Here is a 24,447-nt window from a genome sequence, read left to right as displayed (position 1 = left end):
CAATTATTACCTTACCTGTTGTAGATAGCTGCTTTAGTGACTTCATTTTGGGTGAAAAGGGAGTCTAATTTCAATCAAAATTATTGAGCTAACAACTAATCTAAGTTAGGCCAAGACCCAAAATACTGCTGCAGGGACTTGTAATTGCCAAAAAATCAAAGAAAAAGAAAAACATATGAAGTGAAACTGACTGTGATGTAAAGGTTTATAAAATAGTGTTTGTACAAACCAACACAAGATTTTGAGATGAAAAATTAGATATTTTTTATGTTAAACCCTTAAAAATGCAACCTTTAGTCATGTATTTGTTGTTTTTTTCTGAGACTTCCATTTGGTCTGCTTGTTAGCACAACCTTTGGCCTTGAAAACATGGCAAACAGAAGTGAGGTCTTTCTGTTGTAAACCTCTAGAACAGCCGTGCAGACCTTTTTTTTTATAACTTTCCTCAAGATTTACTACTAAAATCCTGGTTTCTAACCATCTATTTTAATTTGTTTGACAATGTCATGAGCCAGACAGGGGTTCTTCAAAGAGCTACCTTAAACAAGTAAGCTATTTATTGTTCAGAACTTTTCCAAAAAGCTCTACTTCAAAAGATCTGAACAACTGCTTTAAACCCAGTCTTGCGTGTAGAGTCAAGATAATCACATTTTTTTTACCCTGTGAACAGGGATTAAACTACTCTTTGTGGTGTATTACACAGAGAGTGTAAATACTTTTTTAGGAGCCATATGTGATTGGAACAACCTTGAGGCTGAGGGCTAGGTGACAGGGTGAATTCCTGATGTTTGACGGAAAAAAACAGTCAACTGATAAAAGCTGCAACAATCATCCGAAGAGGCTGCTTGATGGAAAACCAGGGTGACACTGGACCGTGACTCTTCGACCTTTAGCAGCAGGCAAAAATCACTCATGTTGACAGGTGAACTACAAAACAGTGGAACATATAGAGGCAAGTGAAAACATTCAGGGTGGCCCTAGCTTGTGGTTTGTTTGCGACTGTGTGTATGTACGGATATTTATGTGTGTACATTTCCTCTGGCACACGTTTAAATTTCTTTCTCCTTGCATAGTTAAAATATGGAAGCCATACTTTGCTTTGACAGGGTAAGAGGTTTTTTTTTAGCTTCTGCTCCTGCTGGTGAGCTGTTCAGTCTAGGTTCCAGCATGTCTGTCTCCCACATGGTTCCACGCTGACAAATCATGAAGCGAGTCAGAGGGAGTGAAAAGAAACTATATATAAGCTACAGAGTTTCTAGCTTTAATTGGTTCAACCATGCACTTTTGATAAAACTGAAGCTTGCTCTATTTTTGTCCTTTTATAGTAGTAGAATTTTGCTACTATTAGGTTTTAGTTAGCCTTTTCGCACACTGCATTTTCACAAAAAGAAATAGCATTTCTTTATTTTGTTTTTTGTAAGGCTTTGTGTTAGTTCTGCATTAGTAGCTGACTTAAAAAAAACATCCTTTTTTTTTTCTTATTAGTCCGGTGTGTCCAGTGTGGGTGTATTAACTGGCTGAATCAAAATGCTTTGAACACACACTCACACACAAACTCATGATTCGATCCAACTGGCTCCTGGCCTCCTTTAGTGCCTTTTTGGCAAATGATGATGTTGATCCCATCCAGCTCCAGGTTGCTGCTCACGTTGAGGTTTTCATGGCAACAGTGTTTATTTGAGTATTGCTAAATCCAAACTCATGTCTGGTGTCTGGCAAATTCATCAGTAAATGAGCCACAAAAAGCTACCTGGCTTACCCAGCACGGCCACAAGGATAAGGTTTTCTGCTGTACAACACTCTGAAAGTTGTCACAGAAAAACAGAACTGCTACACTAACATCTTCTTGACTGTAGTATTGTCTCAGTGTGGAAGTGCTTCTGTTATATTTTGGTATATTTAAATATGTTTCACTTTGCATTTTGTAACAATGAGTTACAGTACAGCTTCCACAGTGACATCACTTCAGCTTGAACCAAGACTACACAGTTATCCCTTATTATGACAACAATTTCACCCAATCAGATTAGATTTTTTTATTATTTTGGTTTAGGGGGGTAACCATAGGGGGGTAAAGGAAGCCATCTATGTCAAAAGAGAGAAACCAACATTAAACAGAGAAGCAGGACTCAGATTCAAGCTTTCAAAAACATATAATGGAGCTTCAGGCCAGATACCCAGTCTGTTTCACTCCAGTCAACACCTGCACTCATGTGACCAGAGGGGCCCATCAGTGAGTCAGACAAACAAGGACCCTAACGAGCCTCTATTGTTAGGAGAGTGAGAACAATTTGCAAGCTATCCAGCGTACATCACATCTCAGCTTTAAAACCTCAACTCCACATTCTCTATCCATGAATTGAGAAAGCTCCTCGGATGAGAAGTGAAACGTCTTCAACTACAGAATAGAAGTTCAGCTGTTTTTATTTTTTTTAACCTTTTTTGAATTTACCATGGCCTGGATGACTGAGACTCTACACCAGCATACTTTAGCGTGTCTTTTTTAATGTCTCATTTAGGTTGTTGTTTGTCTGATAGTCTCTGGACTGGTTGAGAAAACTGGATGGAGAGCGGTGGCAGGAGAACTGGAAAACAGTTTGTATTTGAGCAACCGGACAGTTTGGAATATCATGCATACTTGACAGGTTTTTGCTACGTGCTCAGTTAGACTTGTGCACATAGCGAGCTGCAGAACAGTTGAGTGATGGGTCAGAAGGTGTCAGGTGAATAATCTCAATGGTGGGTAAAATGAGGCATCAAAAAGAAGTGGCTTAGGCTATAAAGTCATTATACATGTGGAAATAGGGTTAAATGTAATAAATGATACAAAGCTTGACAATGAAAAGTAAATCAGATGTGGTTTGTTATGATATTTGACTAACTTGACTTTGAATTACTTTTATGATCTAAATGGCCAACATGAGTCCAGTAGCGACAGCTGAACTCAGAGCTGCTCACGGTGTGATTTCCCTGTGATCTCATTGTGCTAATATTTATGTAAGGCAAACAAGCCACAGCAGGTGTTTCAAATGGAGTCATGTAAATTTAAGAGGTAAACATTCTCTTAAACTGTTTACAAGTGCAACAAAATCACGCCAGTCGTCTTCTTATTTGGTTTCTTGGGTACACGTTTTCTTTTTTTCCCTCATGCAAAATTAATACTTTGTTAGCTCTTTGTAAACAATGACAGAACAGAAATTTAATGATTTAACTTTGGATGCCATCTGTTGTTCACTGATCAGGCTAACACATTCATGTTTTTTGTTTTGTAAAAAAAAAATCAGTCTTGAAAATATCAAAAAGTAGAGATGTCAAATTGTACTTCCTCTCTACTATGAATTGGATTAGTTAAATCTTAGTTTAAAGATTATCCAAATGCAGAAACCATTTGCAAAGGAAGCAGTGATTTATATTGCTGTCTTGATTTTTTTATAGGTGTTCAGTGTTTTCTCAGCTGTGTGTGTCAGCTCCTTCAGATTGTAACTAAATTGCACACCAGCTTCACTGCAAAGTGGTAAATTAGACCCCATTTCCAGAAGCATGAAGGAATTACTGACTGCAAAAATGCCTGACTAAACAAATGCAGTATGCCAAAATTACTCTCAACTTCTCAACAGCCTTTCAGCATGGGAATTGTCTTCATATGTTTAAAATAATCTGGTTGAAGTTTCAAAGAATCAGTAAAACAAGAGAAATTTTGAAATGGTACAACTAAGCTGCTATCAAAATGCATCACAATGATTGCAACGTCATCAAAAAGAGGCTATACACTCCTGCATTTCCCACCCAGTTTAGTGCTGATTCATTTAGGCCTTGTGATATCCTGACCTCACTTGAAAGTTTTGAGTTGTCAAAAAAAAAAACTATAGGGCAGAAACACCAAGGTGTGCTATGAAGTAGCAGTGCCACTCTGTTGATGCAGACTAATTTGGCGAAGTTGGCTTGTTTACAAGATTTTCACATTTTATGACCCTGTAACTAAGAAATACTTTGACGTTTTATGTATGGATACGTGACCGGAGAGACATAGGTTAGGTATACAAAAGTGGACTCTGCCAGAACATCTGGAAATTCTTTGAAGACCAAAGATCACATCTGTACCTGATCAAATTAAAGAACCCCCACTGAAATGTGTTTTTTGTTCAAATGAAAATGTAACTCTTTGTAATACACAAAATCTTTGTTAACCAGTCAGCAACTTATTGCATTTCTTAAGACCCTTTTACATTTAATGCGTGCTTTATTTACTTCTTGAAACATTTGAGTTGAGCTGGTCTATGAGCTGACGTTTATTAAAACTCTTTGCTCTTATACTGTACTTATATTATAGTGATTAGAATTTCCCTTTTTATGTTCTTAAAACCTAGAGTGTCTTAGGGAAACAATAACAGGACAAGAATAGCTCAAGTTTGTACATATCTACTGCATCTCTGCTATTTAATGTCAATGCACAACAAGAGATGCATAAATCTTCCACAGAACCTTCTTATCATGTTAAATATTAACCAAGGGTCCATATGACAGATCAAGGAACCTGAATCCACCATCACAGACTGACAGATCCGAGCTTGAAGAGAAGAGTGGGTTGTTGAAGTCAGAGGTGTGGATTCTATCCTGCTGGTGAGAAATTCCAGTAAGATCACAGTTACTGACAGAGAGGCAAACCTTTTCTATGGTCAACGATGCGTGTTTGTGTGTATTCACAAGGTTGTGTGTGGTTTTAATATTGTGGAATATTTTTCCCATCCACTGGATATTAGCGTGAAAAGAAGCAAGAGGTCCACATATTTCTGCTGGGGGGGCTTTTTTGTTGCCAAACTTGTGGCTTCAAAGTAAAAAAAAATGCAAACAGAAGAGCACTGTCTGGAATCACTGTTGGTCAGCTCCCAGCAGTCATCTCCTGATATTTCAGTTTCCATGTTCAGGCAGCTAGCATTCTAGTTTAAGTATGAAATTCATACCGCAGACCAAAAGTATGTCTCACTTCACTCTGGTTTCCTCTGTCTATCCACTCTGTAAACTTTCCTCTTCGTTTCCTCTGATTCTCACTTAGCTCCTTCTCTTCCCTTTAACTGCCAACCCCCTTCTTATTGAAAGCATTCCCTATACAGAGATAATCACTACTCAGCATTAATACTTTATCTGCAATCTATTGGTGTTTTTCATACAGTTTTAAGGAAAATGGTTCAAGTTAGATCAGCTGAAATGGTCAGAATGGGGAAGAATCAGATAAAGCAGAAGGCTGGGAAATTCCTGGGAAATTAATTTTTTGTGTTTAGGAAAAGAGACTGAGAATGAACTACAGTGGTAAAAATTCTGGGCTGGAAAATCAAAACAATGATTATGCTGCACCAAGAAGATAATCAAAAATAGCTGAAAACTCGAAGCTCTGTATAGTTTATAAAATTAACAAAGATAAATTGTTTATTTGTCTGACTAGTACACATAGATTTAAAAAAATATTGATATGTTAACCAACAATGTCTCATGCTTGTTTCAGGAGAAGAGATTCGAAGAGATTCGACCTTGAGCAATATTAGAAAATACTAACAAACAGAAGCTGAACAGCATTGGAGCATGTGGTGTGGTGGTTGAAAATTTATAACCACATCTAAAAATACAAACTGGAAGTAAAAGACTTCAAGTCTTTCATCGAGGGGAACCCTTTAGCCAACTTTTAGTGTTAAAACAGGCTGTGTTGATTCTACTTACATGACAGTAGTTGTGAAACTCTTTCTTTTAACTTGTCTCGCTTCAACAGTTTGTGACTGGAAATTGAGTTAGGAAGTAAAGAATCTGACCAAAAGAAGGCACCTTTCTTTTTTCAGTAACTTCTCATTCAAAAGCATGACTTTTCACATTTAAACATTCAAGTGTAAAGACACTACTGGGAACATCGTACTTTTAAAACTCACTTAAAAAACTTCCTCTCGAGATGAAATACTGGATAATGGACATTATTTATTATGATAGTTTTTAAGCCCAGTTGTACCTATATGTTTTAAATTTGAAAGTTGCAAATTATATTTATGCAAACAATAAAAAGATTACAAAGACAAAAGTCATGTTTATGTTTTATGGAATCATTTCATGTTGATGTACTATATACTGTATACTATACTAAGTAGAAAATAAAAAATAAATATATACCCTTAGACACACCTACATACAAATATATATACATATATATTATATATAGTAACACATTACTAGAACTTTTGTGTTTACCACAGTAGATTTAATGTATTTTTTATTTTGCTGTAAATAAACAATTGAGAGTCCGATTGAGATGGACATAAAAATACAAAAATTGTATTGATTGATTCTGATATGAAAGCGTTAATGTCCATGCAAGTATGTCTCCAGTGTAAAAGGAGCCTCATACATATATATAAATATTTTTGTAAAATCCTGTAAATGCCCTTGAATGATTTTTGTTTTCAATCTGCCCTTCAGTGCCAATGCAATATGTCATGACTGCAACAGTTTGCCTACAGGCAATTAAAACCCTCTTAAACTTCATTTTTTTCTTTCCTCCAGTCTCTTAGACATTTAAAAAAAATATTTATATGTGTTGTGTCTGGTCACAAAAAGTTACATGAATTTTTCCAGTTTTCCTCACCTTACTACCAACTCAAATGAGAACCACCTATGAATTTTCAGATGCTTAATTCCAAGGTTTTAACAACAACTTAGTTGCCCAAAGTTGAAATTCACAGTATTTTTAAAAATCATTTACATCTCCTTTTTACACTCAATATTCTCACACTTTAATTCTCTAAAACCTATGGCTTTGATGGTACAGAAAGAAGAATGGTAACTAAATATTAATAAATGTTGACATCTCTCTCAAAGAACAAGCACATATGTGACTTTTGAATCTGTACCTAAGGGGCTCTTGACTAAACATGTATATCTGCCAGAATCAGAAGCTGTGGGCCTCTGGATGATGAGTGTGCCCTGAGGGTGGAGCAGCTCACTTCCCACAGGTCGTCCCTGCTCTGCTGCTGACAAAACTGAATGATCTGGAAGCTCCCAGGAGATTTCTGGCTTTGGGATCCCAGTGGCAACACAGTTGAGCTTGATCGGAGTCCCCATTATTGTCCTCACACTAGAAGGTGGCCCTGTAGTGATCCTTGGACGAAAGGCAACAACAATAACAGGAACAGTGAGGGATGCCTCCCCAACATTGTTACGGGCCCTGCAGTGGTAGTTTCCTTTGTCATGGAGAGTAGCTTCCTGCACAATTAGAGTGCCATTCTCTAGCAGATGGTACCGGCCAGTGTTTTGAGGCTGAGTAAGAGTGTGACCATCAGGAATAGTCCAGTAGATTCTGGGTCTAGGACTCCCTTCAGATAAACAATGAAGAAAAAGAGGCTCCCCAAACATCCCACGTATGATTCCCTTAGGCCTTGTAAGGATGTAAGGCCTCTGCCCAATATTCAAAATTATTAGCTTCTCTATATAGCCCTGGGAATTTTTGGCCCCACAACGATACTTCCCAGAATCTTCTTCACGAGAGTTGTAGATGACTAAAGTACCATCATTGCGTAGTTCATGGCGAGAGCCAAGTCTGGATCCACTGGTAATCCTTGTTCCATTCGGCAAAATCAAAATTATCTCTGGCATTGGATGTCCATCAGCAGAACAATTCAGAACTGTAGTTTTCCCAACCCCAGCCACAATACGTTCATTAAAAGGGTTTTTGAAGATTGGCCGTTGAAGCATACTGGTGACCTCCAATTGTACCATCATAATTGCCTCTCCCCCATCATTTCTTGCCAAGCAAATGAATTGTGCTGTATCTGTGGACCGCACATTATGAATCTCTAGTGTCCCATTGTTGTGAACATTAATCCTGCTGCCAAAATATGGTGCTGGAAGAAATATATTATCAGGCATAATCCAAGTGACAGTTGGAGTGGGATCCCCCTCAGCCTTGCAGTCTAAAAGTTTCCTGGAGTGTTTCTTGGCCACATCTTTGATTACAGTCCTATTTTGTTGGTAGCCATTGATGACTGGTGGGTTCCCATCTATATCCAGCTTATAAACGTTTCTGTTTTCTCCACCAAGATTGCGAGCCATGCAAACATACTCTCCTGCGTCGATTGCCTTCACATTCCTGATATCCAAAGACCCATTGACATGTATTAAGTAGCGTTCATTTGATGCTACTATTACATCATTGTTAGAAAGCCTCCACAAGATCTTGGGTTTTGGCTCTCCAAATGCTTCACAGTCAAAGCGAATATTTCCTCCAGGTTTGACCTTGGCATAGGTCTGGCTTGGTGAACGTATCTTTGGAGCAGTTGTCACCACAGTGATATGTACATGCATCTCATCTTTTCCAACCTGGTTCTCTGCATAACAGGTGTAGTCTCCTTCCTCAGATATGCTAACCTAGAAAAAAAAAACATGAGACATGTTCAATTGACTATGTATTTTAAAGGCTTGTGGTTGATACAGTGATTTACCTGATTAAGATAAAGAGTCCCATTATCAAACAGGGTATAGCGACGTGTTCGTCCTCCCCCTAGACCAGCATCAGACTGCAACATCACACTGTTGACCACGGTTCCATCTGGTAGACCCCAGGAGATCTCTGGTTTTGGTGTTCCCGAGGCTTTACAGTCCACTTTCAAGTCTTTGCCAAACGGTATTTGCTTCTTCCTATCGAGCTTAGACTCTATTTTGGCTGGCTTCATTGATACTGTGACCCTCATAAGCTGAAGATCGTCCCCAATTGTGCTTCGGGCTACACAGGTATACACTCCAGCATCTTTATCACTTACTGAGTTAACAGCAAGAGTTCCATTATCCAAGACTTGAATTCTGTTACCCATCCTGGAAAAATGCATGACAGATATTAGCAGATTACAACAAAATAATAAGCAGAAATTTGAGATCAAGTTCTTAAATTAAATATTTCACCAGTATTTACTTTGTGAAAATTATACATTTAGTTTTGTTTTTGCAAAGTTACAAGATTTGTTTTTGTAAAGCTTTGTTTTTGCAAGTTCCCTAACATTAAAATATCCAAAAAGGTTTGACTTTTGTATATTTTTACCTTAACTTATGTTTTCTGTACATTCTTTTTTTTTGGCTGTTATATGTATTTATGCAACTTAGTTGAATTTTTTTACCTATGGCCTTGGTCAAGAACAGTTTTAGATGGTAGCTTCCAGATAATTCTTGGTTTTGGGTCTCCCGTTGCTAAACAGTTAAGTCTCAACTGATCCCCATAAGACAACTCTGTCATGGTTTGAGATGTCTTCATTATCTGGGGTGCAGACTCTTGTCTTTCAACTGTCAGAGTCACCACCCTTCGCTCTGAACCGGTAGAGCTGGTTGCAATACATTCATACTTTCCATTTTCTGCTGGAGTCACATTTTTTATGAACAGTGTTCCATTGTCAAACATTGATATCCTTTTTTCACTGGCCTTTTTGTTAGGTCGAACCACCGATCCATCATGTAGGACCCAGTGAATAGTTGGCTGTGGGGTGCCATGGCCTGTGCAAGGCAGCCACAAATTTTGGGTCAAACTAGCTTTCAGCTGTTGACGTTTTTCCTCAACAATCCCTGGTGGTGCTGAAACTACTTGCAGTCGTACTGTAGCTGTATCAGCTCCGGCCGGATTACTGGCAATACATTTGTAATAGCCCATGTCATAAACAGTCACATGTTCAATGACCAGAGTCCCTTCGGAGGATACTGATGCCCTCCCTCTCTCAGTGTTTTGCCCTCTCAGTTGGGTTCTGTTTGCCAAGATCCAAGAAATCACAGGCTTAGGCCGGCCTTCAGCTTTACAATTCATCTCGACTTTGTTTCCTGTATAAGACTTCATCTCTCTCAGTTTTGGCTCTAGGATACGAGAGGGGTAAGCTACCACTGAGAGGGTGACGAGAAGTTTATCTGATCCGTAATCATTTTCAGCAAGACAGAGATACTGGCCGCGGTCCTTTATGTTGACATTCTGGATGGTCAAGGTACCATTGCTCAACACTTCAAACTTGCCCATTGTTTTCTTGATCAGAATTGTATCTCCTAAAGGACAAAAAGACCACAAAACAATGAAACAGTCCCCTCAAAATAATCTGAAATCCAGCCAAAATACTCAAAGAAAACAACTGAACAAACACTGTTGCTAAATACTGTACCTATCTCCATAGTTTTTTTTTTTTTGCAAAGCATTATGACACTTTAAAAATAACAACTTGCTTTAAAATAAATCATTTTCCATACAAAGAATTACTCATTAATGCTTTTAGTCACACCTGAAAAGTGATTTGTCTACATGACTCTGGATGTGTGTTTGTCATGCAGCTGAGAATGTCCTTATTTCTTTGTATTTTTTTTAAGAAAAATTATAACAGAATATGAGATTTAATCATACCTGTGGTTGGAGAGAAGCGTTTCCAGGTTATAACTGGCTGTGGGTTTCCAACAGCCTCACATGGCAGGAAAGCATCTGAGTTAGACAAAGCAGTAAAGCTTGCTGCATTTCCCCCAATTATTCGAGGCTTTCTTGGCATGGGCTTTGCAGTGGGTTTTAGTTGACCATTTCTAGGACTGTTACCTTTATTGACAGTTAAATGATTATAAGCAGAAGAAATGGTTTTGTGAATTTGTTTGCTGTATGGAGAACCAATGTCACGTCCTTTCTCTGCTGTAAAAATGGTAATTGAGTCAAAGGCAGAGGATTTATCTACACTGCCTCTAGCATTATTACGTTTTGTTGTAGCTGGTATCAGTGTAGTAGTAGGGTTATATTTTGATGAGGTCATAAAAGGAGAATTGGCAAATAAACCACTAGACGACCAGTCAGATTCACTATCCAAGTCTGTGTTTTTTGATGTTTGATCAGTAGCAACAGGTAGTGTGTTACTGTTTTTTTTCTTAGATGGTGTGCGCATGGGATTGTTAAAGATAGATTGTTGATGTTGTGTGGTTTCCTCAATTATATTTTTCTTTGTTGTAACATCTGTAGTTGAAGCCACAATTGTCCTAGAATTAACCTTTGTGAGTTCAGGTTTTCTGAAGGGCCTCCTGCCCTGAAAGGGCCTCCTTCTTCGCCCTTGTTGTCGCCTTGTCCCATTAAGCCTTTGTCTGATTCTAGGCAAATTATCAGGTAATCCTCCAGACCCCGATGATAAAGTTTCATCAGGATTTTCAACTGAATGTTGTTGAACAGTAGGAGGAGAAAGTAAAGAAGGTATTTCTAGTGTTGTTTCAGTAGTGGTGGAAGACCTGATGTAATCAGGTGACCTTGTGGTAGTTATAGGATGAAACCTGGGACCTCGGGTTGTAAACTCAAAATCTGCAGATTCTAAACCTTCAAAGTCATCATCTACTGAGCTCTCTTTGCTCTGTGTGCGTATGGGTGGTGGCAGACTCTCAAGTATGGCTGGTGAGTTTGTGCTGGTGCTGTACACAGCAGCAGGGGTTGTGGTCACTGATGTAGTTTGAAGTGTATATGAGGTTTTTGGTGTCATGGATGGTCTCTTTAGCCTGCTCAAAATCATTTCTCTTTCTCCACTTCCAAACAGTCTGTTCCATGGAATTCTTCCACGAATAACCTTAGATGTCTTTGTAGTAGATGTTGTGCTGGTAATTGGTTGAGCTGTTTTCGTAGTAAAAAAATAATCAATTGTAGGGTTGATTTCAGGGGCATCAGCAGATGATATATCCTCATAGGAAACTTGTGAATTAGACTCAGTATGGCTGAAGGGACTCTTTGAAGTGGTGTAGCGATTTGTGTCAAAAGTTGCAGTTTTTTGTGTAGATGCAGGTCTCTCTGTTTTACTTTGAAAGGGATTGGAGGAAGCTGGTGGAGTAATGAGTTGCACCTTAGCAGTCACTGTCTTCTTTTTGTCATCATCACAGTCACAGTCTAAGAAAAGACGAGAATATGCACAAATTTACAGATATATCCGTACAGTAGATAGAGCACATTATCATACACAGGGCACAAACCAAATTGTGGCAGACACTGGAACAACTCACCTGTGGTTAAGTAAACTGAAAGTGGCACAGAAGTGTTTTCTGCCTTCTTTATAGTTGGCTGTTTAAATCTGTTGATGAAGGATTGTATGTCAGTGATCCTGTTAGGTTTTATGATTCTCCTGCGTCCATGAAAGGTCCTCCTGCCGCTTTTTCCTCGGCTGCTCTTATGTGGAATTATACGGATCTGCTGTTGGGAGATTATGGTGGATCCTGCAGGAAGCTGTGGAGATTTTATTGTCTGAGTAGTGTGGAAGGTGATCTTGTCTCGCTGGTTCTCTGTGGTGGCAATTGCTGTGAATGTAGTCTGGCTTTCTGGGTCTGTGTGGATGATGAGCTCCATCGGGCCTGGACCATCATTTATTGGAGTAACATTGGGGTCTGCAGGTAAAGACAGCGTGGATGTCTCTGTCTCTGTAGATTGTTCTCCTGAAAACCTGAGTTGAGTTTCTTGTGCAGTGTCTGTAGTAGAATGTTTCGGAGTGACTGGATCCACATTAGGGTGTATCCTGGTGTGTTTTTCAAGTACATAAAGCTCTGTCTCAACATGACTTGGCTGGTGTATAAATTTAGGGTTTTTTGATGTAGAATCTGACTGCATATATGTTTCTGTTGTTGGTTTATTTGTATTTTCTTTTTTTTCACTCGAAAAAATGTTACGACTGAATCCATTTCTGTCATCAAATTGCTGTACCCTTGTTGCTAAAAATTCTCTTTCTCTTTTCTGTGTGTTTGTTATTGTTTCTGTGGTTGGTTTCACTTCCCATGGCACAACAACAAAATGTTCTTCTTTATGACTTTCCCCAGAGCCGGTTTCATCATCACCTGAAAAAATTGTATGTTTTATCATCTCATTCTTTGCACTAGTCTTTAAACTTGATCCATCATGAGCCTTTTTCATATATTCAGCAAATTTGTGTGGGTCTACTCTTCTGGAAGCTTTATGAAAAACCCTACTACTCCAGATGTGTCTATTACGAACTGTTCCCTTCCTTCTCTGTCCTAGTCTACCTGGAGAACTTTCTCTGCCCTGCGATCTCAGCCTTGGGTAAGGGCGATCTGAGGTGATTGTCTTGGATTCTTGACTAGTTCTCTCAGCTGGACTCGAGGAGGTGAGCTCATTGAGGTCGGCTATATGTTCTGCCAAGCTAGAATCCATCTTTACCTCCATTACCATTCCTGATCCCTCACTGTCCAAAGCTGTTGTAGCATCAATCTTTTCTTTGGAAAGTATCACCTGAGACACAAGCAGGTCAACTCCTAGATAATTAGCAACCAAACACCTGTAAAATCCTCGATCTCTTTCTGTTAACCCTTGAACTAACAGTGTCCCATTTTCAAACATCTTCTTATTCCCTTGAGTCTTCTCTAGCACTGAGTGGTCAGGTAGAATCCATGAAATTGAGACCATAGGACTTCCAAAGGAGCTGCAGTCAAATACAAGATTTTCACCAATTGACTTTGAGATTTGGAGGCCATTAACCTCAAATTCTTCCACATCAGGAGAAAGAACTGTCACTCGAAATATGAGGATATCAGCATCCAGGTAGTTTGTAGCAATGCACCAGTAGAGGCCAGTGTCTGAAGTATCTGCACCTCGAAGAGTTAGCACCCCATCAGCAGAGATTATGATCCTTCTGTCCTGACTCGAATAAGGAGCTCGGATCTTACTTCCATCTGGTAAAATCCACTCTATCAGAGGCTTTGGCTCCCCCTGGATTTCACAGCTTAATTGTGCCACACCACCTAAGTTAAAAAGTAAAAATATAAAAATAAACATTATTGCAGTATAATAAAAGATAATCTTGGAAGTCTAAATTTCTCTGTTTTGAAACCACATTGACACATATTTTCAGAATCGCAGGTTATTTAAATAATAGACAGATGTCATATCGGTGATCAGCTTGTTTACTAAGAATTACTATTTGATTCCCACCTGTAATGACAGCATGCTCAGTCTTGGTTTGATTGTCTCGTTTAATCATGGTCCAGGAATAGCGATCCTTTTTAGATGGTGTGCTTTCAACATGTAGGTTGACTACAGACTGATACTTAATGTGCAGAGCTGAGTAGGTGGTAGTAGTACGGTCAAGCTGGAGGCTCAGTTCCCCCTGCATTAACCATGCAGGAGTGGCTTTAATCTCAGCCTCAATGTTTGTGGTAATATCCTCCTCTCCACCCTTTATCTGGATATATCTGTAGACTATTTGAGGTGTGCTGGACAGCATTAAACCTCTTTCCAGCCTCATAGGAAAGTCACTGTAGGTGGCCAGGATCTGCCATATCTGTTGGATTTGGTCATAGTCAGTGTTACACACCAAATATGTAGTTATGCCAGTGGTAAGCATGGTGACATTGTTTTCTTCTTCAATGGTTTGAGTAAGGCTTTCGAAAGCACTGGGCCTCTGGACGGTGCAGGATAGACTGGCATTGTTGTGAAACTCATCAGCCAGGTTAATTTGTATAGAGCCTAATGGGGCAATAAAATCCTTAGAGGAAACCGGAGTGTAGTCCCCTTCCTCCAGACTTATGTTTTTCTGCTTTAGATGGGGTTCGATCCAGGGTCTGTTACAAGTGAAGGCATCACTGTGGAGCTGGGACACAGATCTGTTGTGGTAAGGGGCAGGATTTTTACAAACAGGACACAGCTGGCCTCTCGGATATCTCCTGTCTTGCTTGCATTTCAGCACACCTGGAAACAATTACCAAGTGGTGTAGAGTTTAGTTGTCTATGGGGAGAAAGAGAACACTTACAGTTTTCACATTCTAGGCCAGCCAAATCAGAACTGGACCTTAAAATATGGGAAACAGGAAAGAATATCTCCATGGTACAAAACAAATGAGTTATGAGTTCACTTTTTTAAAAGCCAAGTCAGAAATAAAAGGTATAACTTTTGTTCTATATCTTTGGCTTTTAAAGACTTGATGAAGAGTTAAATATGTTTTCCTGTTGTAAAGTTGCTTACATCAGTTTAGAAGAAAAATGCCTTGAAAACCATTCAGAAATGTGACCACAAACATCTGTTACATGCCAACTTGGCACTTTGTTTGTATAAATAAATTTGACACAGAATGTGTTGTCAAAGCTTTTAAACATGTTACAGCTAAGCATATCTCCAAATACATCCATACACTACTCACCAGCATGCTTCTGTGCCCACAGTGAGAACCACTTCATACGGCAATCACACTTCCAAGGGTTGCCGTGGAGGAAAAGGTTCTCCAAATGACTGCAGCCTGAGAAAACATCTGCTGGCAGAGTGGTCAAGAGATTGTCTGACAAGTGGATGGTTTTTACTGAGGACACTTTAAAAACCTGGCTGTGTCTCAGTGTGACAAATGTGTCTGCGTGGAGCTGCTGGAGCTGGTTGCCTTCCAGATGGACCAATTGCAACTTAGTTAAGCCGTAGAAAGCCTCTGGGCTGATAAATTCTATGTGGTTGTGGTCCAAGTGAAGTCTCAGTAGACTGTCCAGGCCTTTAAATGTCTCCTTGTGGATTTCTTTTATTCTGTTGTGTGACATCTTTAAGACCTGTGACAAAACAGTTAAAACAAAATGACTATTAAATGAGATCTCAACACATAAAAGGCTTTTTTTCTTACACAATATTATCAGTTGTGTTCCAGTTATTTATCTAAGTCTGGGAAAGTACCAGACGTATGTTGCTTAAAGTAGGTCTTTCCAGTAAATAAATAAAAATGAAAAATCTTACTTTTGCTAGAAAATTCATACAATATTTCTCTTTCTGAAACTGAAGGTCATAGGTTGCATCCATGCCCAAGGGAAATTGAAGACGCTCTATTTTACATTTTCTAGTTTCATGCAGATAAACCTAGTGTTGTCCTCTTTTGCTTATCTTATTTAATTTATTATAATAAAATAAATTTTGATTTGAAACAAAAAAATGCTAGAAATGAATTAAAATATGAGACAGTAAGAGATTTCTCTCTGCCAGTAACATGGATTTCATCCTCATAATACATGTGTGAATGATGTGCTTTCCTATATTTGTGTTATAATGTACAAAATGTTGAACTAAAATACCATATATGAGCTCTGAACTCTGGTAATATGGCTGCAATATGTTTTAGTTTTCCTGTACAATTAAAAGTTTTTCTTTTCAAAAGTGAAAACAAACAAAAACATCATAGTTTTACCTGTAAAGACTTGAGGTCTTTGAAGGTTCTGTCTTCAATATTGTGTATATTGTTGCTGTGCAGCATCAACAGCTCCAAGCTCTCAAGCTCCGAAAGATCAGTTTCTCTCAGGAAAGTTATACCATTGTACCTAATAGCAAAGATATAAAAAGGACATTTCAGCTCAGTTTCATTACTTTCACTTTTGCTGAATGTGTAAAGGTGTCTCAGCAGATGTTAACAAACAACTAAATGTTTTATTTCAAGTCTTAAACACTCATGTAAGGGACTTTAAAACATCTGCTCAGGTTGAGGATGGGCAGTTCCAGTTGGCAAATGATCTACAAAAATAAATAACCCAGCTAAGTCAAGAGTTGAACAGTCATGAGTAAAAGTCTTACATGGCAAAGTGTTGGAGTTATAGATTTTATTGTGTTGTGTATTTGGCCATAGTTTGCCATTTGTATGGTTTTGTGGTTCTGTTATTGTCTTAATTTGGTCTGATCTTGAACTCCCTCAGTCTGTTTGCCAATTTGTTTCGTTCAGTTTTTGTTTTTTTGCTTCTTTTTCACACCAAGGTCATGATTTCTGATCTTCACAATGTGTTATTACTTTTATTTCTTCAGTATATATTGTGTTTTTGTTGTGACTTTTCAAATACTCATTGTTCTTTTGCCTGTTTAGTTTTGGTATTATTTGTCTTGTTTTGGTGTGCTTTATTTCATTTGGTTTATTCTTGTAAATAAAGTCACTGGGTTTCACAACTAGCCTGACTGCTGCCTCCTTGCTTTGCATTTGGGTTCATTCCTCGTCAAAAATCTATCTCTTACATGAAAAAGTACAATCTGTATTACAAGCTTCAGGAAAAGGCTCTGACTTGAACTGTACTACTGTTGAAGTTTTACCTCTCTGACAGGTAACAACAGGCAGGGCGTTACAAAACCACATTGTCCTGAGGGTGTGATTATACTAAAATTAGCTTCAAATTAACTTTAATTTAATTTTAACATTTTTTTACATTTCCTTTTGTATTTGTTTTTCACTTGTATGAACTTGTAAAGCGCACACGTGTTACCAACAGCAGTAGTGTTGCTGGCCTTACCTATTTATGAAATAACATGCCCACTGTTAATTGAACAAAACAGCTAGTCAGTTAGTTTGTAATTATATTTGGCTTGACCATATTTTAGAAAGAAGTCTAATCAGTCTTCAGAACAGATGGGTATTTAAGAGAATAACTTTTTAACCAAAATATTAAAAAATGTTTGACAAGAACAAATCTTTTACCACCGTCAGTCATGTCTAGACATAGTAATTATATAAACAAGATAAAATCTTTTTTTTTTTGTAACAGCCTCACAAGAACTCCAAATAAATTAGTTTAATATAGTCCCTCAGTGCTTGTTTGCACTTGCAAAGGAAAACACAAGAAGCACCTTTCAAGAGTATGCCACGTGCCCACTGATCATGAGTAGTTCTCGAGTGTCTACAGAACAAGAAAGCTCTTTTATTAGAATTGGGAGGTCAGCCACAGTGGCAACATTCTATTAGTTGTTTTAAACAGATGGTCTGGTCAATTTTGAAGTAATGTTGATTTAAATAAACATCAAAAGTTGCTACCTTATTAGTCACAAAATCAGTCATGGAGCACAGAGTGCGAACAAAAGGGCAAGAAGAAAGAGAGGTAGAGACCCGAAGGCCACTGGAGGGTTAAAACAACTCTTCCTCAAAAGTGTCCTTTCAGTGAAAAGGGAAACCACATTACCAAAAATAAAACCTCTACAGTTTTGCATGACACCAATTGTTTAGTTTGCCGCTGTTTTCTTGCAAACTGATACATTCATTAGCCTAGCCTGGATAAAGATTTCTGCCCTTTCCTTCATTCTCCATGCTCTAACTATTAATAACTACTTAACAGAACGTTGCAAAAAAAAAAAAAAAAAGACCAGACTATCCCTTTATCCCAGAGCTTGAATCAGTGTTAACATGTTTGTTAAAATGAAAGTATTTCTTTAAATTGTTAAAACAATAGTTGAAAGTGTTCCACCACTGTAGGAACACTTTGCATAAACATTTTCATTTTCATTTTGGCCCTGTTAACCAAAAATGTAGCAGCTAACAGTAGTTTCTTTGTAATACTGTTATTATTAAGCTACTTGTAGTCTGTGGTTGAAACTATAGCCTTGCTATGCTTTATATAACAGTCAGTGTAATTATTTTTCCTTATAGTTTGCAGGTGTACAATCTCCTAAAAGCTGGAAAATACCTCACCCAAGATTGATTCTTTCCACAGATGGTGAGAAGCGGTCAGGTACCGTGGTCAGGTATTTGAAGGTGCAGTGCACTTCAGCGGGAACATGACAGACGCATGATTTTGGGCATTCGGCGCGCGACAGCTGCACAGCAGTCAGCAACATCAGAACCATCAGCAACCACCCCCGCAGGTATGAAGGTCTGCTGTCACACACACTCATTGTGCACGGGGCACTCATGTGGATGGGGCTTCCGTAAGGGGATACTACACTTTGAGCTGAGCCATTAATGAAACCCACCTGGAGAGAGAGAGAGATGACAAGTTAGTACATTTTCTTCTAAGGTGAAGAATGTTGTTGCATACTTTACCTGAAGGGATAGGTCAGATCATTTAAAGCAGTGGTCTCCAATCCTGGTCCTCGAGGGCCTCTATCCTGCATGTGTTACTTGTTTCCCTGCTCCAACACACCTGATTCAGTGGTTAAATCACCTCTTCATGTTCTGCAGAAGCCTGTTAATCACCCATTGATTCAAATCAGGTGTGTTGGAGCAGAGAAACAAAAAAAACCATGCAGGATGGTGGCCCCCCGAGGACCAGGATTGGAGACCACTGATTTAAAGTGACATTCTGTGGAGGGGTTACAAACATCTTATTTGCTGTAGATAGTTCTTTGAAAGACCTCAGTTTGGATAAAGAGTAGTAATTTTGAACCCAACGTATGAGCTAACAGCAAGTCACAGAGGGGTCAAGACCAAAATAGATTGCTGCCATCTTAAAACAACTCTGATAAAAATCAAAATCACAGGAGTTCATGCAAATACTATTTATAAATCTTTAGATTTCTATCAATTTTATATCACACAATTAGTTACATAAAACTTGATGTTTTTATGCACATGCTATAGCAGGAGCAGCAGCTAGATATAGCACTTATCATGTTTTTGCAGAAATAATTCTGTGATGCAAAACTGACCGTTCAGACTAGCCGTTAGTTTGTTATTTCAGTCTGATTTAAGATCTATTTCTCCAAACTGAGGGCTTTTCAAAAAAGCTATCTACAGCAGGTAAAACAACAATTGTTCATAATCTTTACACATAGCAAGAAGCAACAATATTAAAATGACACTGCAAATGTATACTACTGCAGAAAAAAATCACAAATGTAATACTCTTTAAAGTAAAAGCGTGAAAGTATCAATGCCAAAGTGTATTGAAAAATGCTCTAATGACTGTTAATTACTATACCATTGACAAAATTCTCTTTAACGTCTATAAAAGTGAAAAAAGGTTGCTGCAAAGGATTATTGTCATACTGATTATGTTTGTTGTTTTACTGCAAATTGTTGAGATGTTTACAAACAAACCATGTATTTAGGCTTAGATTTTCATATGTTTTCTGTCTACACGTCATGCATTCTAAAGAGCTAACTACAGCTGTTTATATCTGATGACAGAGAAGAGTTGGAAAGTTGCATAAAAAAGAATAAAGTTCAGATGCTTCATTCAGTATATAATCTCCGCACTGCAGTATGTAAACTTAGTTACATTCCAATATGCATCACATTGCTGAAGAATAGAGTATAATTTATGCAGCTGTGAAGTAAATTTAAAGTCAAAAGTTTACATGCACATTGTATGAGAAAGACAAAAATTATATTTATTCGAGACGTTTAACTTCAAAAGAGCATAATGTAGTTTCTCTCACCTTAGCTCCACAGTTGCATGAGGCAGTTTTGCTTTGCATAAATTGATGCAAATATTCCAAAGAAACTGTTTTAGTTCCACAGCCAGTTGCAGCGTTTCTCCAGTTTAATGTTAGATGAGTAGTCCACTGTGTGTGAAAAGCAGATCTGGGACCAGAGTCATTTCAGTGTTGGTGCCTGCAGCTGAGTGCAAACTTCGGTCTCCTCCACCCCCAGCAATCTGCTGTAATACAATCCTGAAACAACTCCAGCTATGAAACGCTCAAGGAGTCGAGTTGCATAAAAAAACACTCATCTGATTGTGTTAATGGCTAATAAAAACACAAAATTACTCCACTGCTTGATTTATTGTGGGGGAAAAAAGAGAATAATCAGCTGCTCACAAGAGTAAAATCTGACACTGAAGAAGTTTTAGAAAAAGGTTATAAAACTGTTTTGGAAAAAAAAGAAGCAAAGATTCATTGAACAATAGAAATGCTTTTGAACAATTTTCAGTTTTTCATTTGCTGCAGGACCTTTCTAATCAGAACTACTTTTTTATTCAGTTTAGATTTTGAAGCTTGCCAGAACCAGATTCTAACCTGATTAAAAACTTCACTTTTCCATGATGGCCAAATGTGTTACAGATGATCTGAACGTCAGATGACTTTCTTCCTTCTTCATAAAAAGGACACTTTACTGTTGTAATTTGTTGTGTTCTTATTTTTTTTTTATAACTACTACAAATAAAGCTGCATTCTTTGCTCATGAGGTGGTGCTTAGCCACTTTTTTAAGAACTGTTTGGCAGGAGCCAAGTTTCTTTGTTGTGTAAACTTTCCCTTCACATTGTTCGATTCCTTGAAATACTCATGTATACAGCCACAAACGATTACGAACAGAAATCACATGACATGAACAACAGACTGGTGTTACACGTCTGTGATGTATTTCTATTTATTTTTTTGATGTCGACTTAGTGTTATAAACAAAATGACCGCACTGTAAATCCCTTGGTTGAGGTTTTCTTATTAATAGAAACAGAAAGTATTGAACAGATAAATACTTCCTCATTCATGTTGAATGAGGCTTGTTTACAGCTGAGTTAGAGGGTTTTTTAATTCATTATTGTCAGTTCTGACTAAATAATAAAGAATAAATAGTCTGTGATACTCAGCAGCTTCTACAAACATTGATGAACTGGTTATGAAACGACTCAAAATGTAGCTTGGTAATAATTTTGTAGCTACATTATGAATCATTACCTTGCAATTTATTGGTCACTATGAAAACAATATAGCTTTTTTTCCCCCTTTTTTTATACATTTGACCAAAAATAATAAACCTTGCTGTTTTAGGCTATTTATAATACGTGGGCTGGTAATTTATCAGCTACTTTAGGCCACAGGCAAGGTTGGGAAGCATGAGCTCTGGCTTGTGTCATTGATGTTTACTTGCACATCTGGGTAACACACCAGCAGATGTTGACAACAACACTTCTTTTCTCTTTTGCTTTTTGTTTTTTTTTCCACACTCTCCTCTCTGACTGAAAAGTAGTCTGGCTTTTTGGAAAGAAAATCAAACAAGATGAAGAGTAGCTAAAGACTAAAAAAGATGGGTTTTTTTCTCACTTTTCTCATTTTTCTCACTCAGAACTTTTTATGAAACTTCTTTTTCCAAATCAAAAAGCGCAGATAAGCATTCATTGTCTTTACATTTAAAGATGGAAAAAAACTCCCCGAATTTCTGGTGACATACATCCAAAACTGTTTGTTGTTTCTCTTTCATTACCAGGCGAGCGTACCACCTCCACCAGCATGTCACAATTCATGATGGAAAAGTAGGAGGAGAACCTAAATGCAGCAGAGGCAGAGGACAAAGGACAGAATAAATTTTAAGGATGGAAAACACAACTAAAGATAATGCAATAGCAGGATTAAAAAAAAATAATAATAAAAATTTACTAAGGCGTAAACTAAACAAGTGCTATGGATGAACAGTCGAGGGAATGATGAATGAACAAATGAAACAGAACAAATGATGATCAAACAACAGCTGAGTGGCAATTAGCAAACAAAAACCAGACATGATGAGACAAAAGTGAACAAAAGATTAGGATGTACCAAAGTAAAACAGGAAATAAAGCTAACAGAACCAAAATAAAGACAAAACCAAAAGTACAATTTCACAAAGAAAAAATAAAAATGACACAAACCTTAAGTCTAAACCCTGTAAACCATCACGTGGTATAAGCTTTTTTATATTAGTCCATGTCATATGGGACATTTTTTGTTATGCAGGAAAGGAAATTCACATCAACATCAAAATTGAATTGTGATGAACAGCAGAACTTACTGGGTAAAGGTCATCACAGATTTTTTTAAACAATATTGCCCTGAAAATTCATGTCACCCCAAATCACATTGTAAATACGATGCCTTGTCTCATTCCCAAACAAGACACTACAAGTCCCAGAGAAAATGTAAGAAGGTGTTGAGTATTATGTGACCTTTTTCGGTCTACGTCAGACATACTTTCTAACTACAACTGCAGTTGAGTGTCTGTGCTCATCTTTCATGACTTATACAAACGGGACCTAATTCAATTATGCAGGATTTTTTTTTCTTACCCCAGTCAAATTGGTTTAATCTGCTAACAGAGCAGAATTTTTCTTTAAGGCAGACACATAGCACAGTTAATTATGTCTTGATCCAAGTCATCATTACGGCAGAGTTAAGCCTCTTGAGATGGAAAATTGCAGTGATAAGAGGATTACAGGGTGGAGGAGAGAAGATGTTGGGACAAGCATAGCTTCCAGCAGGTTTTATGAGAGTGTGCATTGTTATGTGGCTCGAACAATAATGATTTACTTTCTTTGTGAGTCTGCTGATCCAATAAATAAATAAATAAATTAAAACATCTCCAGTCCATTTGCTTTCTTGCCAAAGAAACCATTTCCCTTTTGACTTTAATATAATCCAGACGAGTCATGTTACCCTTCAAGCTGCAATACTTAAAATGCTCTGAGGGTAAAAAAAAAAAAAAAGATGCCCTACTGTTTAATTCCTGTGCTTGCATAAGCATAATTTTAGGAACATAAATTGCTTTTTCTTTGACGTTGATCATTTCTGTCTGCTTTCAGAGTGGGTTACAGAGAGTGTGGATGTTAAAATTCACAGCTAGCTGGTAGGATCTGAGGAATCTGTAGACACATACAGCACTGGCTTCACTGCTTGTTTATGACTGAAGTCTCTTCTCTGTGGGAGGTGACTGACAGGAATGAAGTTGTTCTGAAAAATACCACCTGACACGAGGCCCTTTTTAAGTCGGCATTTCCTGAAAATGTCACTATATCTCTTTCATTGGGCGAATTATTTATCTACCATCTTAACCAATAAAATAGTTCATCTATAGCCTGCCACAGTTAGCTTGCAAATGTGTTTGTAAGTCTGTGCTGCCAGTTTGTTTCACAAAACAGTAAATAAACAAAAGGAGTCTTTTCAACAGTTTATAACTATTAGCATCTCAGTGACTCATTAAGTGAAAAAAAAAAAATACAGAAAAACAGAATTTGAGGTTTGAGTCCACATTTGGAACTTGTGAAAAGGAGGAATTCAAAAATGCAGGCCAAGCAGAAACAGGGACAAACAGCCGGGAGATGTTTGATTTATCTTTGAAGTTAGAAGCAGGAGAAACGAACACTGTTGTGTTCTTAGGTGTACACAGTGAATGCATTTCTGTTCTGTTCTGTTGCTGTTATTACTTCTTGTCACTAGGGTGCATTGCTATGACAGCATAGGGCAGAAGATTGACCGAGGTCTAGCTATTCCAGTACGTTAGTGATGGGAACGGCAGTTCTTTGAAGTGTACTGAATCCCTACAATCAGTTCATTGAAAGGATTCGTTCAAAAGATTTGTTCACCAAATCCTTCAGTTCATGCTATTTATTCGTGCAGTACATGAATAAACAGCGCTACTTCCAGCACAGCACTAAGCAAACGAATCACTGCTTGGTGGTAGTTTGTTGTTTTTGCGAATGCGCGAATCGGCAGTGTGTTAAAGAGTAAGATACAGAAGATACAAGACAAAATCTAATTCTGGATTGATGTCTGGCATAATGGCACAGTTACTGTAATAAAGTTTGTGAGTTTAATCCTATTTTCATTACAACCGCCACAACAAAATTGGGTTTGAGTACTGATTGCTTCAGACAAAGATCTAACCATTGGATGCCAAGTGGATGCAGCAGTTAAAAATGCTGCACAGATGTCACCTGCAAGTACAGTCCCACTTGCACCTGTACAGGCTGTTTATGCTCCAAATTCCCGTTTTCAATGGAAAAGAGGGGCGCGAACAGCTCAAGCACATGCAGC

The 24,447-nt window shown here is 38.0% G+C and overlaps 1 protein-coding gene across 1 annotated transcript; it reads right to left on the bottom strand.

Annotated features, from left to right (window-relative positions):
• Positions 1–426: 426 nt before the first annotated feature.
• On the bottom strand, positions 427–20,321 carry igsf10 (immunoglobulin superfamily, member 10). Its single transcript, XM_017424761.3, has 10 exons — positions 20,100–20,321; positions 18,412–18,692; positions 16,162–16,291; positions 15,145–15,535; positions 13,940–14,695; positions 12,007–13,749; positions 10,397–11,893; positions 9,144–10,047; positions 8,475–8,844; positions 427–8,400 (listed from the first exon to the last, which is right to left on the bottom strand). Exons 1-10 carry the CDS (start codon positions 20,136–20,138, stop codon positions 6,850–6,852), a joined length of 7,662 nt encoding a protein of 2,553 aa, XP_017280250.1. The 5' UTR covers positions 20,139–20,321; the 3' UTR covers positions 427–6,849.
• Positions 20,322–24,447: the final 4,126 nt, after the last annotated feature.

The sequence above is a fragment of the Kryptolebias marmoratus genome, linkage group LG2 (genome assembly GCF_001649575.2).
Source record: "Kryptolebias marmoratus isolate JLee-2015 linkage group LG2, ASM164957v2, whole genome shotgun sequence".
NCBI classification, from domain to species: domain Eukaryota; kingdom Metazoa; phylum Chordata; class Actinopteri; order Cyprinodontiformes; family Rivulidae; genus Kryptolebias; species Kryptolebias marmoratus.
Note: the sequence above shows the minus strand (reverse complement) of the source record. Positions and strands in the feature narration are given on the sequence as shown.

Coding starts and splice junctions, on each gene's coding strand:
- igsf10 (XM_017424761.3), bottom strand. CDS start 20,138: ATGCAAAGCAAAACTGCCTCATGCAACTGTGGAGCTAAG. Junction 14,696..15,144: donor GTGGGCACAGAAGCATGCTG/GTGAGTAGTGTA, acceptor AATTGTTTCCAG/GTGTGCTGAAATGCAAGCAA. Junction 8,845..9,143: donor GTTCTTGACCAAGGCCATAG/GTAAAAAAATTC, acceptor GCATTTTTCCAG/GATGGGTAACAGAATTCAAG.